The sequence below is a fragment of the Palaemon carinicauda genome, chromosome 1, assembly GCF_036898095.1.
Source record: "Palaemon carinicauda isolate YSFRI2023 chromosome 1, ASM3689809v2, whole genome shotgun sequence".
NCBI lineage: Eukaryota > Metazoa > Arthropoda > Malacostraca > Decapoda > Palaemonidae > Palaemon > Palaemon carinicauda.
Genome location: NC_090725.1, coordinates 214,249,101 through 214,270,959, shown reverse-complemented (window position 1 = coordinate 214,270,959; position 21,859 = coordinate 214,249,101). Strand labels below are relative to the sequence as shown.

Below are 21,859 nucleotides of genomic sequence, written 5' to 3'. Positions count from 1 at the left end.
TTGTTAGGCCTAAGGTCTTCTACACTCTTAGGCTCTGTTTTGGGTCCATGCCAGGGGCCCCAGTGAGATGCTGGACAGGAATCTTACGTTAAGTAATTATTGAGACAATGGCAATGGATGGGAGCAGTGATATTGTGTAAAGTAAAAGTTAAAGATATGGATTTTTACCTTCGAAGCATAGATTAAATACTGAGTCACTCGTTAACACATTTATAATTTATTTAGGATTACTCCTTTCAAAATATTGGGTATATTGTCCTGAGATTAAATAATCATAATAGACATAATTTAATAAATGAAGGAGTAAATATACGAAGGGGTAATTAACCTAATCTTGCTTTATTACACAAATTTTCATTAAAGAAACGGACATCTTAACATCAAGTAAAAAGGGTCAAACAAAATAAAATTTAATAAAAGGAAATGCAAAATAATAAAAAGTATGGTTGCTTAGAGTCATGGTCTTCTGCAATAATTAATGATTGAAATAGTGTCGGACACGCGGTCTTGTGACCCAAGACTGTGCTAGCCTCTAGCTAAAAGTTACATGAAAAATCTATATACACAATCCCCCGTACACAGCCCGAAATATGTAACAGCAAGCTAAACCTAAATCAAGTAAAAGTTAGTCTAAGCTAAAATGGGGGAAAACTCATGCCCATGTATTTTAGCTGCACTCCTTACAGAAAGACAGCCCTTGTCCTCAAATGGCTGTTGATTGAATTACTGTTGACCGAATAGTTTGCACAGTGTGCACTCTTGACTGGCCCACCCCTGGAATCCTCGCTTGTGGTAGATAGGATTTCCCAGGCTCGTCTCCTTCCTTATCTCCAGCCGTCAGGTCTTGGTGTGTGTCGAGTTTTTTTTTTTTTGGGGGGGGGGGGTGTGTGAGCCAGAGGTACACAGATTCACTGACCAGGTCGGTCAGCCGGTCACACCTATGGCTCGAGTATGAATGGGGCGCCCTTAGGTTGCATGGGTTCTCCTGTCTTCACCTTCCAAACAAGTGATGGTCATGATTTGCGAGTAACCCAGTAGAGGTACCATATGGGATGTTGTTGTAAGAAGTGAATAGAAGGCAGATTTGTGCACAGAATACTTGGAGAAATCTTGCTGCTCTAAGGGAATATACATATACAATAATCCTACCTCTTCTGGCTTGCTAAAAATTAATAAATTAATGATTAATTAGCAATGGGCTAGTGCGATGGGCATACATGTTAAAATTAACTGACCTTAATTGGTACTGAGAGATAAAAGCTGCATTTAAGTCAGCAGCATTGAAAGCATATTCAAAACCAGTGTAATAATTTATCTCGACGCAAGTAGTTTGAGGAAAGAACTATCGTACACCGGCATAAGGCATTTGCTGTGCGTTTCTACTCTGTGACGTCACGAGTATGGCGTATGCTTCTGTTAACAAGTTTAGTCAGTTGAAAATAGTTCTCCCGTAAGTGTAGGAGCGAAAGTTTAAGGGGTAACAACAATATTGGGAGAGACCAAAATGCAAAAGAAGAAGAGTGAAGGAAAATTCTTCACACCCTGGGGATAAAGGGAGAAAGAAAGGAGAGAGGGTTTAGTTCCAGCAAATTTGATTCAACTACTTGTTTGGATGAACGAAAAGTGAAGTTGTTCTTCACATCAATGCCCGTTTAAAGTTAACAAAACTCTCTTAGCGTTAATTAAATCAATCAAATTAAAGTTATGTATGAATGTGAATGTGGGTCAAACTGAACCTGCAGGCAATGCTTCACGGAATCGTTAAGATAAGTAAATGATCAGAGTTAACTTTAAACGTACGATGCAAGGGTAATTGAATGATTAAAAGTAAAGTACACTATTCTTCCTACCCAAGGGGTAAGGACAGAGCAAACAAAATGTGAGCCAATAACAGTCGAGTTCAGCAACAAGTCCGGCCAAATACAAATTAAAAATTATGCGGGTGAATCCCAGTCACGGTCTGACATCCAACGTTTTACATAAAACGTTTTTGTAAAGAAAGTGAATGGCGTAATGAAAACTTTGTATTCGTCGAGTGGCAAAAAATGTGAAAAATTATCTGACACTAGTTTGAATGACAAACTGAGACAAACTACGACCATGGGGACACCGTAATTCTGATCGCGAGAGTCTTTGATGTCGTCTTGAATGGAAACGTTTGAAAGTGATGCATTTGAAGTGCACTTTAACAAAGTTCTACTATGTTTCAGCACGAGCTGAAGGATGTTAGGGGGATTGCAGTAACAACGTGACAAATTGTCAAGGCAATAATTGAATTTATGCTTTGAAGTTAAAGCAAGCGATTGACCAAAACAATGCTGCTGAATGACTTGGCAAAAATGATAAAAGTTTAAAGTGGCGCCATTTAAAACTGAATGGAAATAGTAAATGACGTCTGTGGTGCTGTAATCCTCAAACAATGTTAATCGTAAACAAGCTCTAAGCTCCAGCGCTAGTTCTACATGTGTGACCTTCGCTAAATCCACTGTCAGAGCAAAAGGTTCCTTTCTGACTGCTAAAGTCTTAAGGTTGCGATCACATGGCTCGCTGAGGGATCAAATTTCAAAGCCTGACTTGGATTTTTTAGCGTCAAAGCGGGTTGTAGCGGAAGTTACGGGCGTAAGGATAGGACAATCAGGCAAAATGAGCACTGGTCCGTGGGATGGTACCGACATAATGAATAAATTTACCGGCACATGCCTTTGCTGGCCTTCATGCACATGGTCAGGTTGGGCAGCATCGTTGTTACCACTAGGGTTGTCCATTTGAGACAATGAATGGTATTTCCTCTCGAACACACTGTCAAAGGCGGTACAGCCAAAGGAGTTTGAGGTCGATCAAACGCTGGCTTAATGTTTGGAAATGACGATGGAGCAGGAGGGACTGATGCAAATTTATTAATCTTGTTCTATAGTATAGAAATTGGAAGATTAACGGGTTGGGGAATTAATGCAAAATTATAAGGTCCATGCTTGACTACCGAGACATTAGGGGTGTCAACTAGAGGATCATTAATGGCACTTACAAAGGGACGTGTCACTGAAGGTTTCATCGAAAAAGAACAAAATTGATTAGGTTTAATGATTAGATTAGGATGAACTTCACCAGCATATCAATATTTTGGAGTGGCATTCCAAGAACAGGTAATGGGGCACTCTTCAGGCAAGCTTCCATAACCCCAGGCTCAACTCATTTTATATTCCTACCTTCTGAGACTAATGACTGGGATTGGAAGGAAATACTTTTATGTCCAGGAAGGCTGTGGCAGGGTGCAAAAGAGCAAACCCCACACTATTGGCAAGGGGACTCTTTTAACAGAAGGATATTGAAAATTAAATGATTTTCAGAAAAATATGCCTGTTTCTCGGGAGTTGAAGGTAGGTGGCTGGAAATGCATGCTAGATCTCCTTCATGTCCTTATATAAGGGAATACTGACCACAAGTACTTGGACACTTTTTCTTTGGGACATGTGGTAGAAAAACACCTAGTCTAGGGTAACATACTAGCATGAGTCTAGAATGAATGTAGAATGATTTTTTCTTCTATTTCATAGTTCTTTTACCTATAAGTCTTCTCCATTTCTTTGGTGGTGCTACAGCCACAATCTTTATGTTCTGGATTGGATGTCAGATGCTGGTAAGGTACTGGCTGGAGCTTCTGTTCTGCACAGACTTAAGCCTGTAGGGTTTCGGGCCAAAAATTTATAATCCGTCCAAATCCAAGTCTGTAGGAAGTAACTCCTATCCTTGTGTAACAATGGTGATGGGTTGATGAGTTTTTAACCAAATCCATGAGCTGGTTGGCACTTCAGATAGGAGACAAGGTTTATATGTGATTTAGCATAAAGTTTCCATAAAGTTATGTATTGGTCCAAGCCATAACAGCTTCTCATTCCTATGATTAGCTGGTTAGGAGGTTGGAGTCACCTTGCTGTGGTGCACTTCAGTGATAGGAAATTCAATCTACCTCGAGGGGAAAGATCCTTCCAGCCCAGATTATAGGAACTGGCTCCCACCAAAGAGTGTTTCTCCTAATTAAAAGGAAAAAAGCTTTGTATTTTAGTAGAAAAAATAAATTTGGTTAAAAGTACTGTAATTTATATTTTTTTAGTTGTATAAACCTGAGTCCTGTTAATGAATATAAGCCCCTCAACTGCCCCTTTGAGTCCTAAGGCACAAGGTCAAAAGTGGCTTGACTTAGTCAGGCAGGTGGGTGGGTGTATCCCCACATACACCTGTCCGTATGTGGATACTTTGTGAACGATTTAACATCTGCTGTAGCTTCATGGAAATAATACAGTACATACTCTTATTTAACAGTACCGGGGTGTGTACAGATTGAGGTTTGCATGAATTTAGTAAAGTTCAGAGTGCCCAAAGGAAGGCAAATAACATTTTGAATGACTGCTAGGAACAAAGAAACATGCACATCTAAGTAGAAAGATTGTTTATGCTTATAGAGTTATTGAAAGATCACATGGCTAATGAAAGACTAGAAATTTTAATCAAATGTGCTTTCAATGTGAAGAGGAGTGATAGGGAAAAATAATTTAACTTTACTGTGTGAAACCATGAAGTAACTGATAAGAATTAATTTGTCATTCTATTTTTTTTTTTTGTTGCTTAGGTCCTGATGGAGTTTTATGTCATCTGGCCCAACCTGAGAAATAATCCAGCTCTAACATCTGCTGCTTTGGACCTTTTAGGGGCCCTCCTTAATCATGAAAGTGGACTTTCCTGGATTTTGGTGAATGGTATAGTGTAGAGTAACTAGTTTTTATGGTCACTGTTTCAAATAGAGGGTATATAGTATAATTCATTATGATTCATTATGCGTGGGATGTGTTTATTCATAGTTCCTGAAGTCAAAACTACATGCTTTCACATGACCCTTATAAATCCCAACGCTGCTTGTAAATGGGTACAGCATATTATGTAATTACGTACTAATGCATGCATTTCTTGTATCTGGATACCATTTGATAACCATAACTAAGAAATTTTAATCAATAACAGTTTTGTCGTATTTACTTTATTTTGCAAGGTTATTTATAATAAAAAAACTCATCCATGTAAAGCTGGAAGCTCCATGAAATAAAGTAACCTACGTGTAGAATCCTTTTGATTTATGCTATTTGTTATTTTTGGCTAAGCGGAAACTAGCCATTAAAGCTTTGTTCCATCACTTCATGCAAACCCTCGCTTTTTATAGGGATATTATTTTCAGAGTAGTTGAAAGATGAGCCATAAGATTTTTAGCGAGGGATAACCACCCCAACTGCTAGTTAGCGTAAGGGGTGGGGGTAGCCAGCTACCCTACTCACTCTCACACCTGGGTTGAGTACCCACTTTGCTTTTGGATCGAGTAGAGTGCGGACATTGCCGCCCTCTTCCTCCATTGGCTTGCCATTTGACTTGGAATATTGAAATAAATATAGAAAATTCCCTTAATAACGCTTTTTTTTTTTACAGAATGTTTGTGTGCTCTTCTTAGCCGGCCTAATGCGCACTTGTCCGAGACCTGAGGGCCGCTCTTGCGATACCTTTATGTCCTCCATTGAGACAGACCCATACCACCAGTGTCTGTCCTGTAGAGATCAGCGGTGTGATTGAAACAACACTTTCCTGAATGCCTGGAGGAGTCTACTTTCCAGTGGGAGAGGTTTTTGCGTTGGTGCAAAGAGAAGTCCAAGAGAGATCCTTTGCCTTTAGGGTCTTCCTCAAGTCGAAGAAGTCTCGGACTTCTTTTTTGAACCTTCGATCTCTTCCCAAAGCTGCTTCTCAATCAATCTCCCCTTGGGAATGGCTGAGTAGTAGCCCAGACTTCTTAACCCCACGTCAACCTCAGGGATCAAGGGACAGTACTGTTTCCCCTGGAGAAACAGTTCTGTCCTTTACCCTGAGGAGTGACTGCTCTTTTTATGACTTGTTTCAGGTTTGGCCATCGCTAGATTTAGCTGGTCCCCTGTTGAAGGAGGCTCAACTGGAGCTCCTTCAGCTAGGTGCTGAGAGGAAGCGAATATCTGCTTCATCGGTGGTGGAGGATCCTTCTCTGTCGAGTGCAGCCCCTGACGACCCCGGAGTTGCGGCAGCTTTTTCTGCTTTGCCATCTCTTTTTGATGCTGCTGATACCAAAGACAGCGCTCCTTCCCTTGCTGAGCTGACTCTTCCGTCGGTGGTGGAACAATATCTGAGGCGAGTCTCACCTTCGGTCGGTCATCTATCACTCGCGAGTGAGAACTCCCAGAGATCATGTGTTCCTGTGACCTTCCAGAGACCAATGCATGTCACCTGTGACTCTATCAGGTCAGGTTCCCTCACCGGAGGAACCTCATAGACGTTCCCCTTCAGGGGTTTGTCAGGTTTCGGAAATTTCAACTTCTCAACACCCTGGACGTTCTTCCCCCCTGTTGTAAGGAGACGTCTATTCAGTCCTGTCAAGGACCGTCACGCTGACCTTTTGGGCTCTCATCACATGTCAGCTGTTCATCATCCGTCAGCTACGCATGACTCGCAAGCTGCTCGCTGCGCGTCAGCTGGGCGTGAATCACTAGCTACTCATCACCCGTCTTCGGAGGAACACCCGTCACCTTGTGACCATAGCCTGGTGGTTTGTGATCGTCACTCATCACCAAGAGACCCTCACTCCATACGAGATGATCAATGGTCTCGCTACCATCAGATGCATGAGCATCATTTGTCTGACTATCGAGTCTCTCCAAGAGCTCGCTGGTCACCATTTCTTCGGTATTCGCCAGCCATGCGTTCACCAGCTAGGTGTTCACCAGCTAGGCACTTGCCTTCTCACCCCTCGTCGGCGCCTCGTCGTTCGCCCTCGCATAGGTCATCTAGACCGACTGCTTCACCTGTTCCCTGCAGGCTTTGCGGTGATGATTCCCGAAATGATATGCATTTGACACAGAACGGACGACTGAGGGAAGTAACGAAGCAGCCTGGCGCCCCGAAGGATGAGCGCCTGGCAAAGGCTGTAGCAGTTAGGCCGGTGCCAGACATGCCAGGTGGGGAAGCTAATGCTTCTTTCCATGGTCAGAGGTGTCACATGTGATATCATCCAACTCCTATGCCCCTCCAGACTCTCCAGCAGGCGCTGCCGATTTAGTTTCCCCCGTTCCTGAACATCCTTTAAGGGGGAAACTAAGTCCAACGTCTGTCTCTCCTGAAATTGTTTCTTTCCCTCGGGGGAGTTCACTCATAGAGACTCCTCTTTGGAGTACTGCTGCGGCGCATGATCAGCTTGCTGATCCAATGGCCCGCAGAGGGAGCCTTCGCGCAGAAATCTCGTCCTCCACTCCGCCTTAGAGGTCTCCAGAGGTGCCTCTTTGGTTCATCGTCGTCGCAGCCGTCCCCTGCAGAGGAGCCTCCGCTGCAGTCATCTGACCATCGATCGTCACTGCTGCTGCTCCTAGTCCTGTGACTTCGGTCGTGGACCTCTCTGCGGATCGTTCGTGAACCCCTTCGGTGGATGCTCGCCCTTACAAAGGGCACATCCCAGTTCCCGATTATCCACCCATCAGACCTGCCAACCTTCCATCACTGTTCCTGTCACCGGTAAAGCCTCTTGAGGCTCTACCAAAGTGCGCAGCTGCGCGCCATCCCCCTGCAGCTCGCCAACCTACAGGACATCAGCGCTCACCAGCAGCTCGTCAGACAGGTTGTCAGCTCTCTTCAGCGCTTCGGGGCGCTCCTTCACCTGCTCGCCCTCATAGAAGGGTGTAACATCATGCGCCATTGCCCCAACGCTCTCCTGCGCGCCCTGCGCCCATGTGCTCACGTTCACCTGGGCAGCCTGCGCTCACATGCCCAGGGTCGCCCACGCGCCAGCGCACTGCTGCATGCCCACGATCTCCTGCGCGCCAGCGCTCTCCTGCGCATCAGCAATCTTCTGCGCACTCTGCGCCTACGCGCCCACGATCTCCTACAAGCCAGCGCCCTCCTGCGTGCCAGCGCTCTCCTGTGCGCCAGCGCCCTCCTGTGCGCCAACACTCACCTGCACGCCCGTGCTCTCCTGTGCGCCAGCGATCTTCTGCGCGCCAGCCTGTGCGCCAATTATCTCCTGCACATTAGCGCTCTCCTGTGTGCCAATTCTCTACTGCGCACCAGCGCGCTCCCGAGCGTCAGTACTCACCTGTGCATCAACGAGTTCCTGCGCACCATTATTCTGCGCGCCAACACTCGGCAGGTAAAACAACATGCGTAATCCAGCGCTCACCTGCACGCCAGCGCTCTCCTGGGTGCCAGGTCTCCTGCGCGCACGCACCAGGACATGCGTACGGGCCACCACTCGCCTGCGCACCAATTTTCACCTGTGCATGCACGCCAATACTCTCCTGCGCGCCCGCGCCAGTATTCTTCCACGCACGGGCGTAGGAACAACAACCGGCAAGGTCACCATCGCCTCATTCTCCTCCCCACAAAATTCCAGTGCGCCCTGCGGGAGAAGGGAAACAGGCACCAGCAGAGGAGTTCAGGATCCCTAAACTGCCTTCTAAGGCGGACCCACCTATTACGGTAACTCCTCGTAGGGAACCTTCGGTCCCTTTCCCTTCAGGGGATCTGTCTGGCAGTGCCTCAGTCAGTAGGCAGCCTTGGTTCAGTACCCTAGTTAGAGCAGTAACACAGGCATTCAAGCCTGTCCTTTCCAACCACTCGTCAGAGCAGCCTATAGCTCTGGACTCACGACACGAAACCATGGCTTCCTCTACCCCTTTGGAGAGGAAAAGAGAAGTTTCCGACGCGGTCACTTCCCCGAAGTGAAGCTGACTCCGTGCAGACCATCAAGGCTAGTCCCTCCAGTATCTCCCCAGGGATACTCTCCATTCCTGTCTGATGAAGACCATCCTTCACCAAGGGAATCGCGTGAGGAGAGGCACTCCTCCATCCCACTGTTGGAGGAAACCTCCCTTCACATGGAGAGTTCCCCTCAATCAGAGATCAGGAGGGACACAGCACTCAGGTTTCGATGTTAGAGTCTTCCTTCCTTGCAAGGAGTCCAAAGACTCCAAGACTCTGCCAAAGTCCTTCACCAGGAATAGACCGGAGACAGCCAGCCACTCGAGGAATGTCCGCGACTCACCCCAAGAAGAGCTCTTTGGGACAGAAGAAGACTTTGCTGCAAGTCCAAGATCAGGAGGAGACCAACAAGAGTGAGAACATGCATTCTGGTAGATTCTGACTAATGAGGGTTCTCAATGAGTTTTTCGACTCAGAGATACCCCCTCGAGAGGGCAAAGAGACCGTGTCTTTGGCACTCAGAAACCCTCAAAGACCAGTGCAGTACTGGCCTGGTCTCAAGGGTTGAAGAGTATCAGGGACAAGATCGCCCAACAGCTCTCCGAGTTTGCCTCCTCCAACCGTACCGGCTCTACGAACAAGCTCCTCCCACCTCCCCGTGTACAGCAGAGGAGGTACATTGAGATCCTGGAGTAGCCCAGTTCAACTCTTCCACTCTACCACTCTCTGGAAGAGCTAACCAGGGGAGTCCCTCTTGAGAGACTCTCCAACCGGTAAGTCTCGTTCTCGGCAGCCGAAGTCCTTAACCAGGAAAAGGTCCCTAAGTATGCGAGACAAGCTACTTCGTGGCTGGACATCTGGTTAGGGACCTTGGGAATCCTGGTACGATCCGAGTATTTTTCCAAGGAGCGTACCAGGTAGGCAATGGAGACCTTTCTCCTCTCAGGCACTCACATGATCGAGTTACTTGCCCATTAAGTTTTGAACTTGTGGGCAAACACTATCTTGAAAAGTCGTGATGCAGTGTCCGAGAGGTTCCACCAACAGGTCCCCAGCGTCGAGATAAATAGGCTCAGACATTCCTGCTTAGAGGGGCCCCACCTGTTTGAGCCTAAGAACGTGGAACTTACTGCTGAGAGGTGGAAGAAGTCTCACCAAGACTCCCTCCTCCATAGGGCTTTAACATCCAAGCCCTATAAACCTTCAGCACCTCAGCAGTCCCGTCCAACCAAGATCGTGACGACGAAACCAGCAGCGAAGACATCAGTGTCTAATAAGTCCTTTCCTGTCAAGGACAGGAAAGGCAAAAAGTCTTTCAGGGGAGGAAAGAATCCTAGAGGGAGCGGCCGAGGCCGCAAACGTTAGGATAGGCACTCCCCCTGCATTTCCACCAGTGGGGGTGATGCCTACAAAGTTGCTCAGACAGGTGGAAGCAACTCTGGGCCGATTTCTGGACAATCTCCGTGATTCGTGCAGGATATCACGTCCCGTTCATAACATCTCTCCCTCCCCTGACCAGGAATCCATTGTCAATAGACTCCCTTGCCATGAGATCGGCAAGGGGACAGGCCCTTCGGGCAGAAGTCCAGACCCTGTTGAAGAAGGGCATTCTCCAAGAGGTCCTCGATTGGTCCCCAGGCTTCTTCAGTAGACTCTTTCTTGTAAGAAAGGTGTCTGGAGGCTGGAGACCAGTCATCAACTTCTCAGCCCTGAACAAGTTTGTCAAACAAACTCTGTTCAGTATGGAGACGGCAGACACGGTCAGACTAGCGGTAAGACCTCAGGACTTCATGTGTTCACTGGACCTAAAGGACGCGTACTTCCAGATCCCAGTCCATCCGTCTTCAAGGAAGTACTTAAGATTCAGCCTAGACAACAGGAAGTACCAGTTCAAGGTGCTGTGCTTCGGTATTTCCATAGCACCTCAAGTTTTCACCAGAGTGTTTGCCCTAGTGTCATCTTGGGCATACAGGATTGGCATCCGTCTCCTCCGATATCTGGACGACTGGCTAACCCTAGCAGACTCTGTGTCAACCCTTCTTCAACACCGAGACAAATTTCTGAGACTTTGCCAAGATCTGGAGATTATGGTAAATCTTGAGAAGTCATCCCTGCTTCTTAGGCCGAGACTGGTATACTTAGGCATGATATTAGACACCAATCTCCACAAAGCCTTCCCATCAGACGACAGGATAACAAGGCTGAGAAAGGTTGCAAGACCTTTTCTCATACGAGAAGAACTTCCAGCCCAAACGAGGTTACGTCTCCTCGGTCACCTTTCATCATTAACCCGTCTAGTTCCCAATGGTCGCCTCAGGATGAAATCCCTCCAGTGGCGGCTCAAGTCCCGGTGGAATCAGCCTCGCGATTCCCCAGACCCCATAGGATCAGCGGAACTGACGGACCTCCAGTGGCGGGTGGCAGACGAGAACCTACGAAAGGGAGTGGATCTTCCTGTCCTTCCCTCCGGATTTGATGCTATTCTCAGACGCTTCAAAAAAAAAAGGGTGGGGGTCCCTCGTGCTGCACCACACGACCTCAGGCCTCTGGTCAGAGTCAGAAGAGTACCTCCACATAAATCTACTAGAGATGAAGGCTGTCATTCTGGCCCTTCAACAGTTCCAACAGTTCCTCGCGGTCTACTCAGTGGTGGTGATGAGCGACAACACCACAGTAGTGGCTTACATCAACAAGCAAGGAGGTACTTTTTCGCAGCATCTGTCCCATCTAGCAGTAGAGATACTGATACAGGCCGAAATCCACTCGATGCCACTATCTGCACGCTTCATTCCGGGCAAAAGGAATGTGCATCTCAGATAGTGAGTACTGAGTGGTCTTTGGATCATGTAGTAGACAACAAAGTCCTGACTTTGTGGGGGTCTCCGACTGTGGACCTCTTTGCAACGGCCGTGAATTTCAGGCTCCCGCTGTATTGTTCCCCTGTCCCAGACCCCAAAGCTCTCTGGCAGGATGCATTCCAACAACGGTGGGACAACATCGACATTTACGCTTTTCCCCCGTTCTGTCTGATGAGGAGGGTACTCAACAAGGCCAGAACATCGGTCAATATTTCAGTGACCCTCATAGCTCCGCTATGGCATCACGCAGAATGGTTTCCAGACATTCTGCAGCTCCCAACGGACTGCCCAAGAGAACTCCCTCTGTGACACAATCTACTCAAACAACCACATGGCCAACACATTCCACAAAGCTGTAGCTTCACTACGACTTCACGCCTGGTGACTATCCAGCATCTCCTCTCTCAGAGAGGATTTTCGCAACAAGTTGCGACTAGGATGTCTGGATACCTGCGTAAGTCATCAGCAGCCGTGTATCTGGCAAAGTGGAAAGTCTTCTGTGGTTGGTGTCATGGAAGGGGTATCTCTCCTTTCAATGCCACCATTCCAGCAATAGCGGAGTTTCTCGTGTATTTGAGTGAAGAAATGCGCCTGTCAGTTTCGGCAGTTAAAGGTTATCGCTCAGCCTTAAGCATCGCCTTTATAGACTTAAAGGAATTGACATTTTTTTATCGCTTGAACCTTCTTTACTCATACGGAGTTATGAACCTACCTGTCCTCAGTCAGAAGTGAGACCTCCCCCATGGAACGTTGTTCGAGTTCCCAGGTCTCTTAAGAGACCTCCCTATGAACCATTAATGCCAGGCAACCGATCGCCACTTGACTTGGAAGACGGTATTCCTGCTAGCTTTGACTTCAGCCAAGCGAGTCAGTGAAATTCATGGTCTCTCATACGACATCGCCCATTTAAGGGGATGGGGAGTTGTAATGTTCAGCTTCGTCCCTAAGTTTATTGCTAAGACTCAGAACCCGGGAGTAGCGGATTCACGATTCGACTCCTTTTGGATTTCTAGTCTCTGTATTGTAATAGATGACCCAGACCATCTCTTACTATGCCCAGTGAGGAGTTTGAGGCTGTATGTTTAAAGAACAACCGCAGCCCGTCCCCGTGTGCCTGCACTATTCGTCAGCACAGGAAGAACCAAGAGGAGGGTCACCAAGAACACCATCTCAGCATGGATTCGCAAGGTCATAGACCATACATTGAATCCAGACCCTCCTCCATTGACGTCGACCCAGAGCTCATTATATCATTGGCATAGCTACATCCCTGGCATTCAAGAGAAACTTCTCAGTGACGCAGGTTCTTCAAGCTGGGGTGTGGAATCATCAGACCACATTCACATCTCACTACCTTCAAGACACGACCCACAGGAGACTCGATACGTTCCCTATCGGTCCTGTGGTGGCTGCACAACAGCTGGTTTAAAACCTCAAGCTCCTTATTGGATAAGTAGCAGAAGGTTGAGGGCATTGTTATCCGGTTTTAGTCTGCATGAATGAAAAGGTATCACAGGCTCTTATTCTTTTCTTCATTCTCCCCTCCGTTGGGGAAAGCAGCATCCTGGGTTCACTGCACAGCTAACCTCAAACCACTGCAGGTAAACCATGCTCCCTTGTGTACGTAGTACAGTAGGGTCCCGAATTAAGCGTGTTCGAATTACACGATTCCCCTTTTCCGCGATCGCTATTTTTCAAAAATAAATTTTCTGTATCTGCGAGGCTGTTCAAAGTTCGCGAGTCAAGCACTACAAAATGTATCAAATCTATTGTCTTTTTAAGTATATTGGTAGCCCTAAATACGGTGATTTATAATAAATGTTACAAAACAATATTAACATTACATTTCATTAACATAATTTCATAATGAATAGCCTATTTAAGGATAAAATTCCACATCAACAATGAAATCAACTGTTAACTGTGCGAGTCCAGCTGACAAAATGTAAACAGAAATGTGGTTACGTTCTCGGCAATCTTTATCTTTCTCCAACCTTACGATAATTGTAATGGTAGTGTTAATGATGGTATATTAAAGCATTATTTTTGTTTAGTACAGTATATTTAAAAGCCTTATTTTTCCTCTGGGCGTTCAAGGTTTTCACGAGTAGACTGGGTTCGTTTATCGGCAGTGAATAGCCTAAACTTCGGTAACGAGTCGTCAATATTTTGTCATATTTTAAACAGTATACATTTGATTTGCAAACATTGGTTTTGTAGAGTAGACGGTAAAATAAAATCTAGAGAGAGAGAGAGAGAGAGAGAGAGAGAGAGAGAGATTTGATGGCAGAAATCCCCCCCCCTCTCTCTCTCTCTCTCTCTCTCTCTCTCTCTCTCTCTCTCTCTCTCTCTCTCTCTCTCTCTCCGTAAGAGATAAAACCATAGTTCACATATGGCAACTTGAGTTTAAGAATGAAATTAACATGAATATTGTTAGTTGTGGCGATCAATTCCTCGCTTCAGGGGGTACACGAAACAAAAACACGGCATTCAAGTACAACAGCTGATTCTCTCTCTCTCTCTCTCTCTCTCTCTCTCTCTCTCTCTCTCTCTCTCTCTCTCTCTCTCTCTCTCGTTATACAATACTTACAAATAGATGAAGAAACCAAAATCGGTTTTCTTGAAGTGTCAATTAAATACAAAACGAAAAAATTATACCGTGTATACATCCATTTCAATCATAGCTTAAAATACGGTAACCGATTTCGTCCGCAAACCACTATTTTTTAGGAAACACCATTCTATTCCAGAAAATTTTTACTCTTTAAATGTCAATTGCGCTATAATAAAACATGTACTTATGTTGTTAAATTTCGGGTGTGTTTTAAAAATCGAGTATTGCTAACTTATTTTTGTTTTACTTTTGGCTGTGATCACATCAGCTGATGTCTAGCTTCCGCGCGAATACAATAACAAAGAATTGTTTACACCATTTCTTAACTTATTCAAACCATCTATACAGTTAATATTACATAAACACCAATGTGTTATAACCTATCATATTTATTGTTTAGTACTTTAAAACCATCCCTCTCTCTCTCTCTCTCTCTCTCTCTCTCTCTCTCTCTCTCTCTCTCTCTCTCACATCGAACGTTATAGCGGTAACCTAATTGTTCGGTGACTTTAAAAATAGGCCTAGTACTTTCTTCTTTTACCTTTTTTGCATATGGATCCATAATTGAGGTGGGTACAAGTTGACTTATAACTGAAGTTAGGAAAAGTATTTTGGATATGGAAAGGACAATTATCTTTCGTAACAGTTTAGAATTATCGTAAGTTATCACTCTGTCATTAGCGGCAGTTTGCTATTGTGGATTAAACGCATAAGGAAAAAAAAATTTCCAGCTTTGCTACGAATTTAGGAATTTATATGGATACGGTAAGTAAAATATTTGTAATAACATGTTTACTAAATGTTTGTAATATCATCAGTTATGACTTAGATCATGTGTATTTAATGCATTCGTTTGTTTTTTGGGCTCAAGCCATGTCGTCCTGATGGAAGTTCCTCAAAGGTAGCTTCCTAGGGTATATTACAACTACGGCGATATTCCCAGAGAATTTACCTTAAGGTACCCAGAATTCTAACTCCTGGAGCGAATATCCCTAAAAAAGACCTCAGGGATATCGTAAATATCAGCGGACGTATTCTTGACACGCCACATGGCAATCTATACCCCGAACAGAGTTAACACTTCGTAGGGGTCAAATGGCAAGAAAACGAAAATGATAAGAAAGGGGGGAGCCGTTCGTAAGGCATCTCTCCTCCCCGTTTCGTAAGCGTGCCCTGCGCCGCTCGCGGCGCCATCTGTATTCCTTTTTGCGTAGCTATACAACTCGGTGTTTTCCCTGTGTTTTCTACCAATATCTTGGATTTACTCTCTCAATTATGCTTTCTCCAACTTCTTCTGCTTCGGATAAGTTGAGTACCATTTCCTTTATGTATAAATGTAGGCTCTTGGTTAAAATTAAAGTAATTAAAAGAGTTATCTTTGATACAAGAGCTGTTGCCTGCTGGAGGCGTCCTGGACGCTGTCGCTCGCTAGAATAGGATTTATTTGGTTAGCAAGAGCGACGTTCCCAGCCCCTTTCGCTTTAATAAATTAGCTGCTTAGCTTATTTAGGAATTCTTTTATGATGCCGTGGTATAGCGCCTGGCAAAGGATTTGCCTAGGCTGGCCTACGCTAGTCCTTGTAGCCTAGTCGTTTGGCCCTTGTACTTCCTGCATAATAATTAGTCTTCTAAGTGTGATAACTATAGTTTTATTGAAGCGTTAGGCAACGTTATACATATAAGCTTATACTGAGTGTTTCCAAGATGGTATTGGAGTGAGTTTCGGTGATTTAGGTAATCGATTCTCTTAGTGCCTAGGCTAGGTTGTCTTAGGCTATTGATATTTTATTGTTCCCCCGTTTGCTCCCTTCTCTTCGGGGAGGGGTGCAACCCTTTCCCTCTGCTTAAGCCTTGGGCTTAACTCTAGTGGTTTATTTGAATTAATTTTCAATATAACTATATTGGGGTGGTACTGTACCTTCCTGTTCCAGCTTGTCTGGCTCAGAGAGGGACAGTACAGCAGTGTTTTAGTCTGAGTCCGTGTTGGTCTGGCATGGGGCAGAGTCTCCCTTGCTGTCTGACACGGGCATAGGAGGTTTATCCTCCTTGGATCTCCTTTGAAGGTTTCTGTAGTTATGATCCCTTCGCTCGGTGATCCTTCAGACTTGTCCTTATGGCTATTCCGGGTACGGGATGTGTCCCTTTTCCGGAATACCGATTCCTTCCTTGCGTTGGTTTTAGGGAGGCAGCTAGTAGTGCCGGCCTCCCTCCCCGGATTTTCCCCTGGCTGAGATGGGCTTTCTTAGCCGGGAGTGATCCTTAACCAGTGCAAGGTTGGACAGGACCCTTTGTCCTTCCCTTCTGTCCTTTCCGTTATACTATTGTGTCAGTCTCACATCCGTACCTAGCCTAGGTTAGGATGGGGAGCTGACTTGGTCCCCTGTCGGCCGGCAGAGTGTGCCGGCCGGCAGAGGCCCTGTTATCTTGAGTGCTGCCCGGTCCTCCCTTGGTCCCTCACCCACTGCTGTCTGTAGATACAGCGAGCAGTGGTTAGGAAGCCTGACTTAGTGTCTCCCCTTCCTCTCAGCACTCTTTCGGGTGTCGGGCTTTGAGGCACATAGCCTCTTAGTCCGGCACCCATTCTGTTGTCTTCTTGTGTGTTGTCCTCTGCCGACTGCCGGCCTAAGTGGCCGGCAGTCGGGTAGGGGGTGTTCTCTGGTTCTCTTGCTGTCGGCCGGCGGTGGCTATATACCTTTGCCGGCCGGTCTTCTTGCTCGCCTGCCGGCCGCTATGAGTGGCGGCCGGCAGCCGAGCGCTACCTGGTGTGGCTGCCGGCCGGCATGGTTGTTTACCTCTGCCGGCCGACGTGTTACCTCGCCCTGTCTGCTGGCCACTAAGAGTGGTGACCGGCAGCTGGGTGCCACCCGGGTAGCTACAGACCGGCAACCACTGCCGGCCGGCTCAGACATGGGAACTAGAGTTCTCCCCCACCTTGGTGTTCTTAAGTTGCATACTTGAGACCTATCTGTGGGGGGGGGGGGTGCTGACCGCCAACTGCCGGCTGGCACGCCACCCCATGTACTATATCAGTACTTCCCTGTATGGTGTATTTTGTCGGGGAAGACCATGATATAGTAGGTTACAACACTGTATTTTCTAGCATGCTTGTGTTGCCTTGTGCAGTCACTTGGTGTTGCCTTACAAGGATGGAAAGAGAATTCTTTTCATCTTTAGCCAGAATGTTAAAGTCTTACTTTAGGTGTGAGCTGCACCTATTTCCCTCGGGAAATATCCTTTTTGGTTATTCTAGCAGAGACTAACCATTTGATTTTAATTGCTGGTAGGCTTCCACAGGTGATTGTGTGGGATTCACAAGTATGTGTCTTTCCTTTATACTTTTGTACATACTTGTATATACATGTGAATTGAAATTCACTTGATATTCATGGAAATTTTCTTCTTTTACAGGAGGAGCATCCGAAGTGTGGTAGCGTCTTCTGCAACGTCCGCAGTAAGAACTTTTGCGGGCATGATGCGTGTAGGAGGCACGCGGCCTGTGCAGCCTCCAAGGATGATCTCCGTTACTGGGATCCGCAGGTATGTTCGGTATGTACTAACCTGCTAGCTGAGGCTTTTGAATCCCCTAGGTCGGCGGAGTCAAGGGACGCAGCGAGGGAGAAGCTCCGTGTTTGGGTAAGGGGTTTCCAAAAGAACACCTCTGGACCTTATCTTCCTAGTGAGAAGATGAGGGCGTACCTCTTTCCCAAGGCTTCTGTTGACGCTGTTGTTCCCCAGCCTCGGCCGGAGATCCCTCTCGTCCAGATCCCCGTGGATGCTGATGTCGCGGATGCCATGCAGGACATCCAGCTGGATGACAAGATGTCGGACGTGTCCGACCGTGCTGAACAGGACCTCCTCGCAGGAGGCGAGGACGAGGATCAAGACCCGAACGTCGTGGAGGAAGAGGATGCCGTGCCATCAGACGCTCCGGTTCAGGCCCCCGAACCTATTCCCTCTACTTCGTCCGCTCTTCCAACAGAGCTGGGACAAGCTCTCTCTTCCATCGTTGTTATGATACAGCAGATGCAGAAGGAGAATAGTCAGAAGGCTGCTGCAATGGAGCTCCAGATGCAGAAGATTGCAGCGTCACGTGGGCCTCCAAAGAAGCTCAACGTGAAGGACCTTCCTGTGTGCTCGGATGCCAACCCGTGGAGGTATGCCGAGCACATGCCGATGACGGTTGGAAAGATCGTCATGTCGGAGAAGCTGGGTTCAGTTCCCCTTGAGGAGGTGGAATTCTGGCCCAGCAGAGGGGCCTATCCGGACTGTTATGTTCGTTTGAAGAAGGAGCCGGCCTCAAAGGAGGAGACGGAACCGAAGGAGGTGATCATCTTGGACCACGCCAAGGCTCAAGCTTCACTAGCGTCTGCGTTGAAGGAGAGGGGCTTCTCAAACTCGAAAGTTGCTGCTTTAAGTAAGAAGCACCCTTCCTTCGTATCCTCTCCGGCTAGGGCCTTCCCCTTTCTGCAGAAAGGGTTCGCGGCTGTTCTGAAGGCGGTAGAGGCTGGCAAACCATGCCCATCCCTGGAGGAATGCAAGCCCTTGTCTTTGGCCTTGCCGTTGGACAACAAGGACTGGAAGGAAGTCCATCTCACATTCTCGGTTGGGAAGTTGGACGCCGATATTGCAGGTCAACAGTTCGGCGAAAACCTTCCAAAGTTGTCTGAATTCCTTCTGCGGAGGGAACTTGAGACAAAGGAGTGTCTGGCAGCCTCGATGTCTCTCCAGACAAACATGGAGACAATGGCTAGCGACCCTAAGATGCATGAAATGTTCATGGTAATGGCCAAGATCCATCTGGCCACAGTGACAAAGGACCTCTATAGCTTTGTCAAGGCGAGGAGGGCCTGCAGGGAGTTTGTGTTCGCCTCGGCCACAGTGAGGCACGAACCAAAGAAACTCATCTCATCCAGCATCTGGGGTAAAGATCTCTTCCCCAGTGAGGTGGTTAAGGAGGTGGTGGACAAGGCAGCCACTGAGAATCGGAATCTTCTCCTTAAGTGGGGCCTGTCCCTCAAGAGGAAGTCTTCCCCTGATGAAGGCCCCCAACCGAAAGGAAAGGCGAAGAAATCTAGGTTTTCTTCCCGCCCAGCCAAGCCTTTCAGACCGCAACGACAACAGCCGCAACAACCAGCTTTGCCTCCGGTACCACAGATGGTAGCCCAGACCCCGACCACCTTCCAATGGGTGCCCCAGGCCGTGTCATCATCATCCCCAGCATTCAATCCAGTGTTCGAAGGGCAATCGACCACGTTTCGAGCAAAGCTCAGAGGTGCAGCCAGAGGCTCGTCTAGACGCCCCTCTAGAGGAAGAGGATTCAGAGGTGGTCGCGGCCAAGGAGGCAAGACTGCAGGACAGCACTCAAAGTGAAGTGTTGCCGGTAGGAGGGAGATTACAGTATTTTCGGGATCGTTGGACCTTCGATCCCTGGGCCCACAGCCTGCTCAAAAATGGACTGGGTTGGAGTTGGTACAGTACTCCGCCCCCGTGCCCTCAATTTTTCCAACACTCCACCCCCGTTTTGAAGGAGTACATTCAAGAATTGTTGAAAAAAAAAAAAAAAAAAGGTGATCCGGAGGGTAAAGTCCATCAGGTTCCAAGGGAGGCTGTTTTGTGTTCCCAAGAAAGACTCGGGGAAACTCAGAGTCATTCTGGACTTGTCACCACTCAACAAGTTCATAGTGAACCACAAGTTCAAGATGTTAACGTTACAACACATAAGGGCCTTACTGCCCAAGAGGGCATTTACCGTCTCCATCGACTTGTCAGACGCCTATTGGCACGTTTGAAATCAGTCGCCGTCTCTCCCCCTACCTAGGATTCAAGCTACAACAAAAACTTTACGCTTTCAGAGCGATGCCTTTCGGGCTAAACATAGCCCCAAGGATCTTCACGAAGCTTGCGAGCGCAGCGCTCAAACAGTTACGCCTAAAAGGGTTCCAGGTGGTAGCCTACCTGGACGATTGGCTGGTGTGGGCAGCATCCAGAGCGGAATGCTTGCAAGCTTCCCTACAGGTGATTCAGTTCCTGGAATATCTAGGATTCAAGATCAACAGAAAGAAGTCTTGTCTTTCTCCAGCTCAGAGGTTCCAGTGATTGGGAATTCACTGGGACCTAGTGTCACACCGTTTTTCCATCCCGATGTCGAAAAGGAAGGAGATAGCGGGGTCTGTCAAGAGACTTTTGGTTTCCGAGAGGATATCAAGACGCGAACAAGAGAGGGTTCTGGGCTCTCTTCAGTTCGCGTCGGTAACAGACCCAGTGCTAAGAGCACAGCTAAAGGATGCAGCCGGAGTTTGGAGAACCTTTGCATCAAACGCGCGAAGGGACTTGAAGAGACCGGTCCCGCTTCGGCTACGTTCTCTTCTCAGGCCAGTCGTCTAAAGAGGTCGGTACCTCTTCAGCCACCTCCCCCGTCAGTGACGATTCACACAGATGCCTCAAAGGTAGGGTGGGGAGGTCACTCTCATCGAAAAAAGGTTCAAGGGACCTGGTCCAAGCTATTCGGGACCTTTCACATAAACTTTCTAGAAGCTATGGCAGTGCTTCTTACCCTGAGGAAAGTCTCCCCGCGTCACTCGATCCACATAAGGTTGGTACTGGACAGCGAGGTGGTTGTGAAATGTCTGAATCGGCGGGGATCGAGATCCCCACCTCTCAACCAGGTAATGTTGGCCATATTCCGACTGGCGGAGAAGAAGAAGTGGCACCTGTCAGCAGTTCACCTTCAAGGAGTCCGCAATGTGACAGCGGACGCTCTATCCAGGGTTACACCGATAGAGTCGGAATGGTCCCTAGACGCAGGATCATTCTCCTTCATCTCGAGTCAAGTCCCAGAACTGCAGATAGACCTCTTCGCGACGAAGGACAACAAGAAGTTGCCGCGATATGTGTCCCCGTACGAGGACCCCTTGGCGGAATCAGTAGATGCGATGTCCCTCGATTGGAACAAATGGTCCAGGATCTACCTGTTTCCCCCTCACAATCTGATGTTGAGGGTCCTCAACAAACTGAGATCCTTCAAGGGAGTAGCAGCAATAGTGGCCCACAAGTGGCCGAACAGTGTGTGGTTCCCTCTGGCTCTGGAACTACGACTGAAGTTTCTGCCACTCCCGGACCCAGTTCTGTCCCAGCAAGTCCAGAAGTCGACTGTCTACGCTTCATTACAGAAAACACGGACCCTGCAGCTCATGATTTTCTCTCCCTAGCGGTGAAGAAGCGGCTCGGAATTTCAAAAGACAGCATCGACTTCCTGGAGGAATATAAGTGCAAGTCTACTAGGAGGCAGTACGAGTCAGCATGGAAAAAATGGGTAGCCTTTGTCAAAGACAAGAATCCGCATGAGATCTCGACGGATTTCTGCCTGTCCTTCTTCATCCACCTCCACGGACAGGGGCTGGCAGCTAACACGATTTCTACGTGTAAGTCTGCTCTGACAAGGCCCATTCTGTATGCCTTCCAGGTAGACCTCGCTAATGAGATATTTAACAAGATCCCGAAGGCCTGCGCCAGACTTAGACCTTCAGCTCCTCCAAAGCCTATTTCATGGTCTTTAGACAAAGTCCTTCATTTTGCCTCATTACTGGATAATGAGGAGTGTGCACTGAAGGATCTGACTCAAAAGGTTATTTTCCTT

The 21,859-nt window shown here is 47.2% G+C and overlaps 1 protein-coding gene across 1 annotated transcript in view; it reads left to right on the top strand.

Moving 5' to 3' along the window:
• LOC137653989 (BRCA1-associated ATM activator 1) overlaps positions 1 to 21,859 on the top strand; it is a 379,147-nt gene that overhangs the window by 51,155 nt on the left and 306,133 nt on the right. Inside the window, exon 3 of the mRNA XM_068387628.1 lies at positions 4,628 to 4,754. Within this exon, the coding sequence (XP_068243729.1) occupies positions 4,628 to 4,754 (127 nt within the window). The remainder of the gene's footprint in view (positions 1 to 4,627; positions 4,755 to 21,859) is intronic.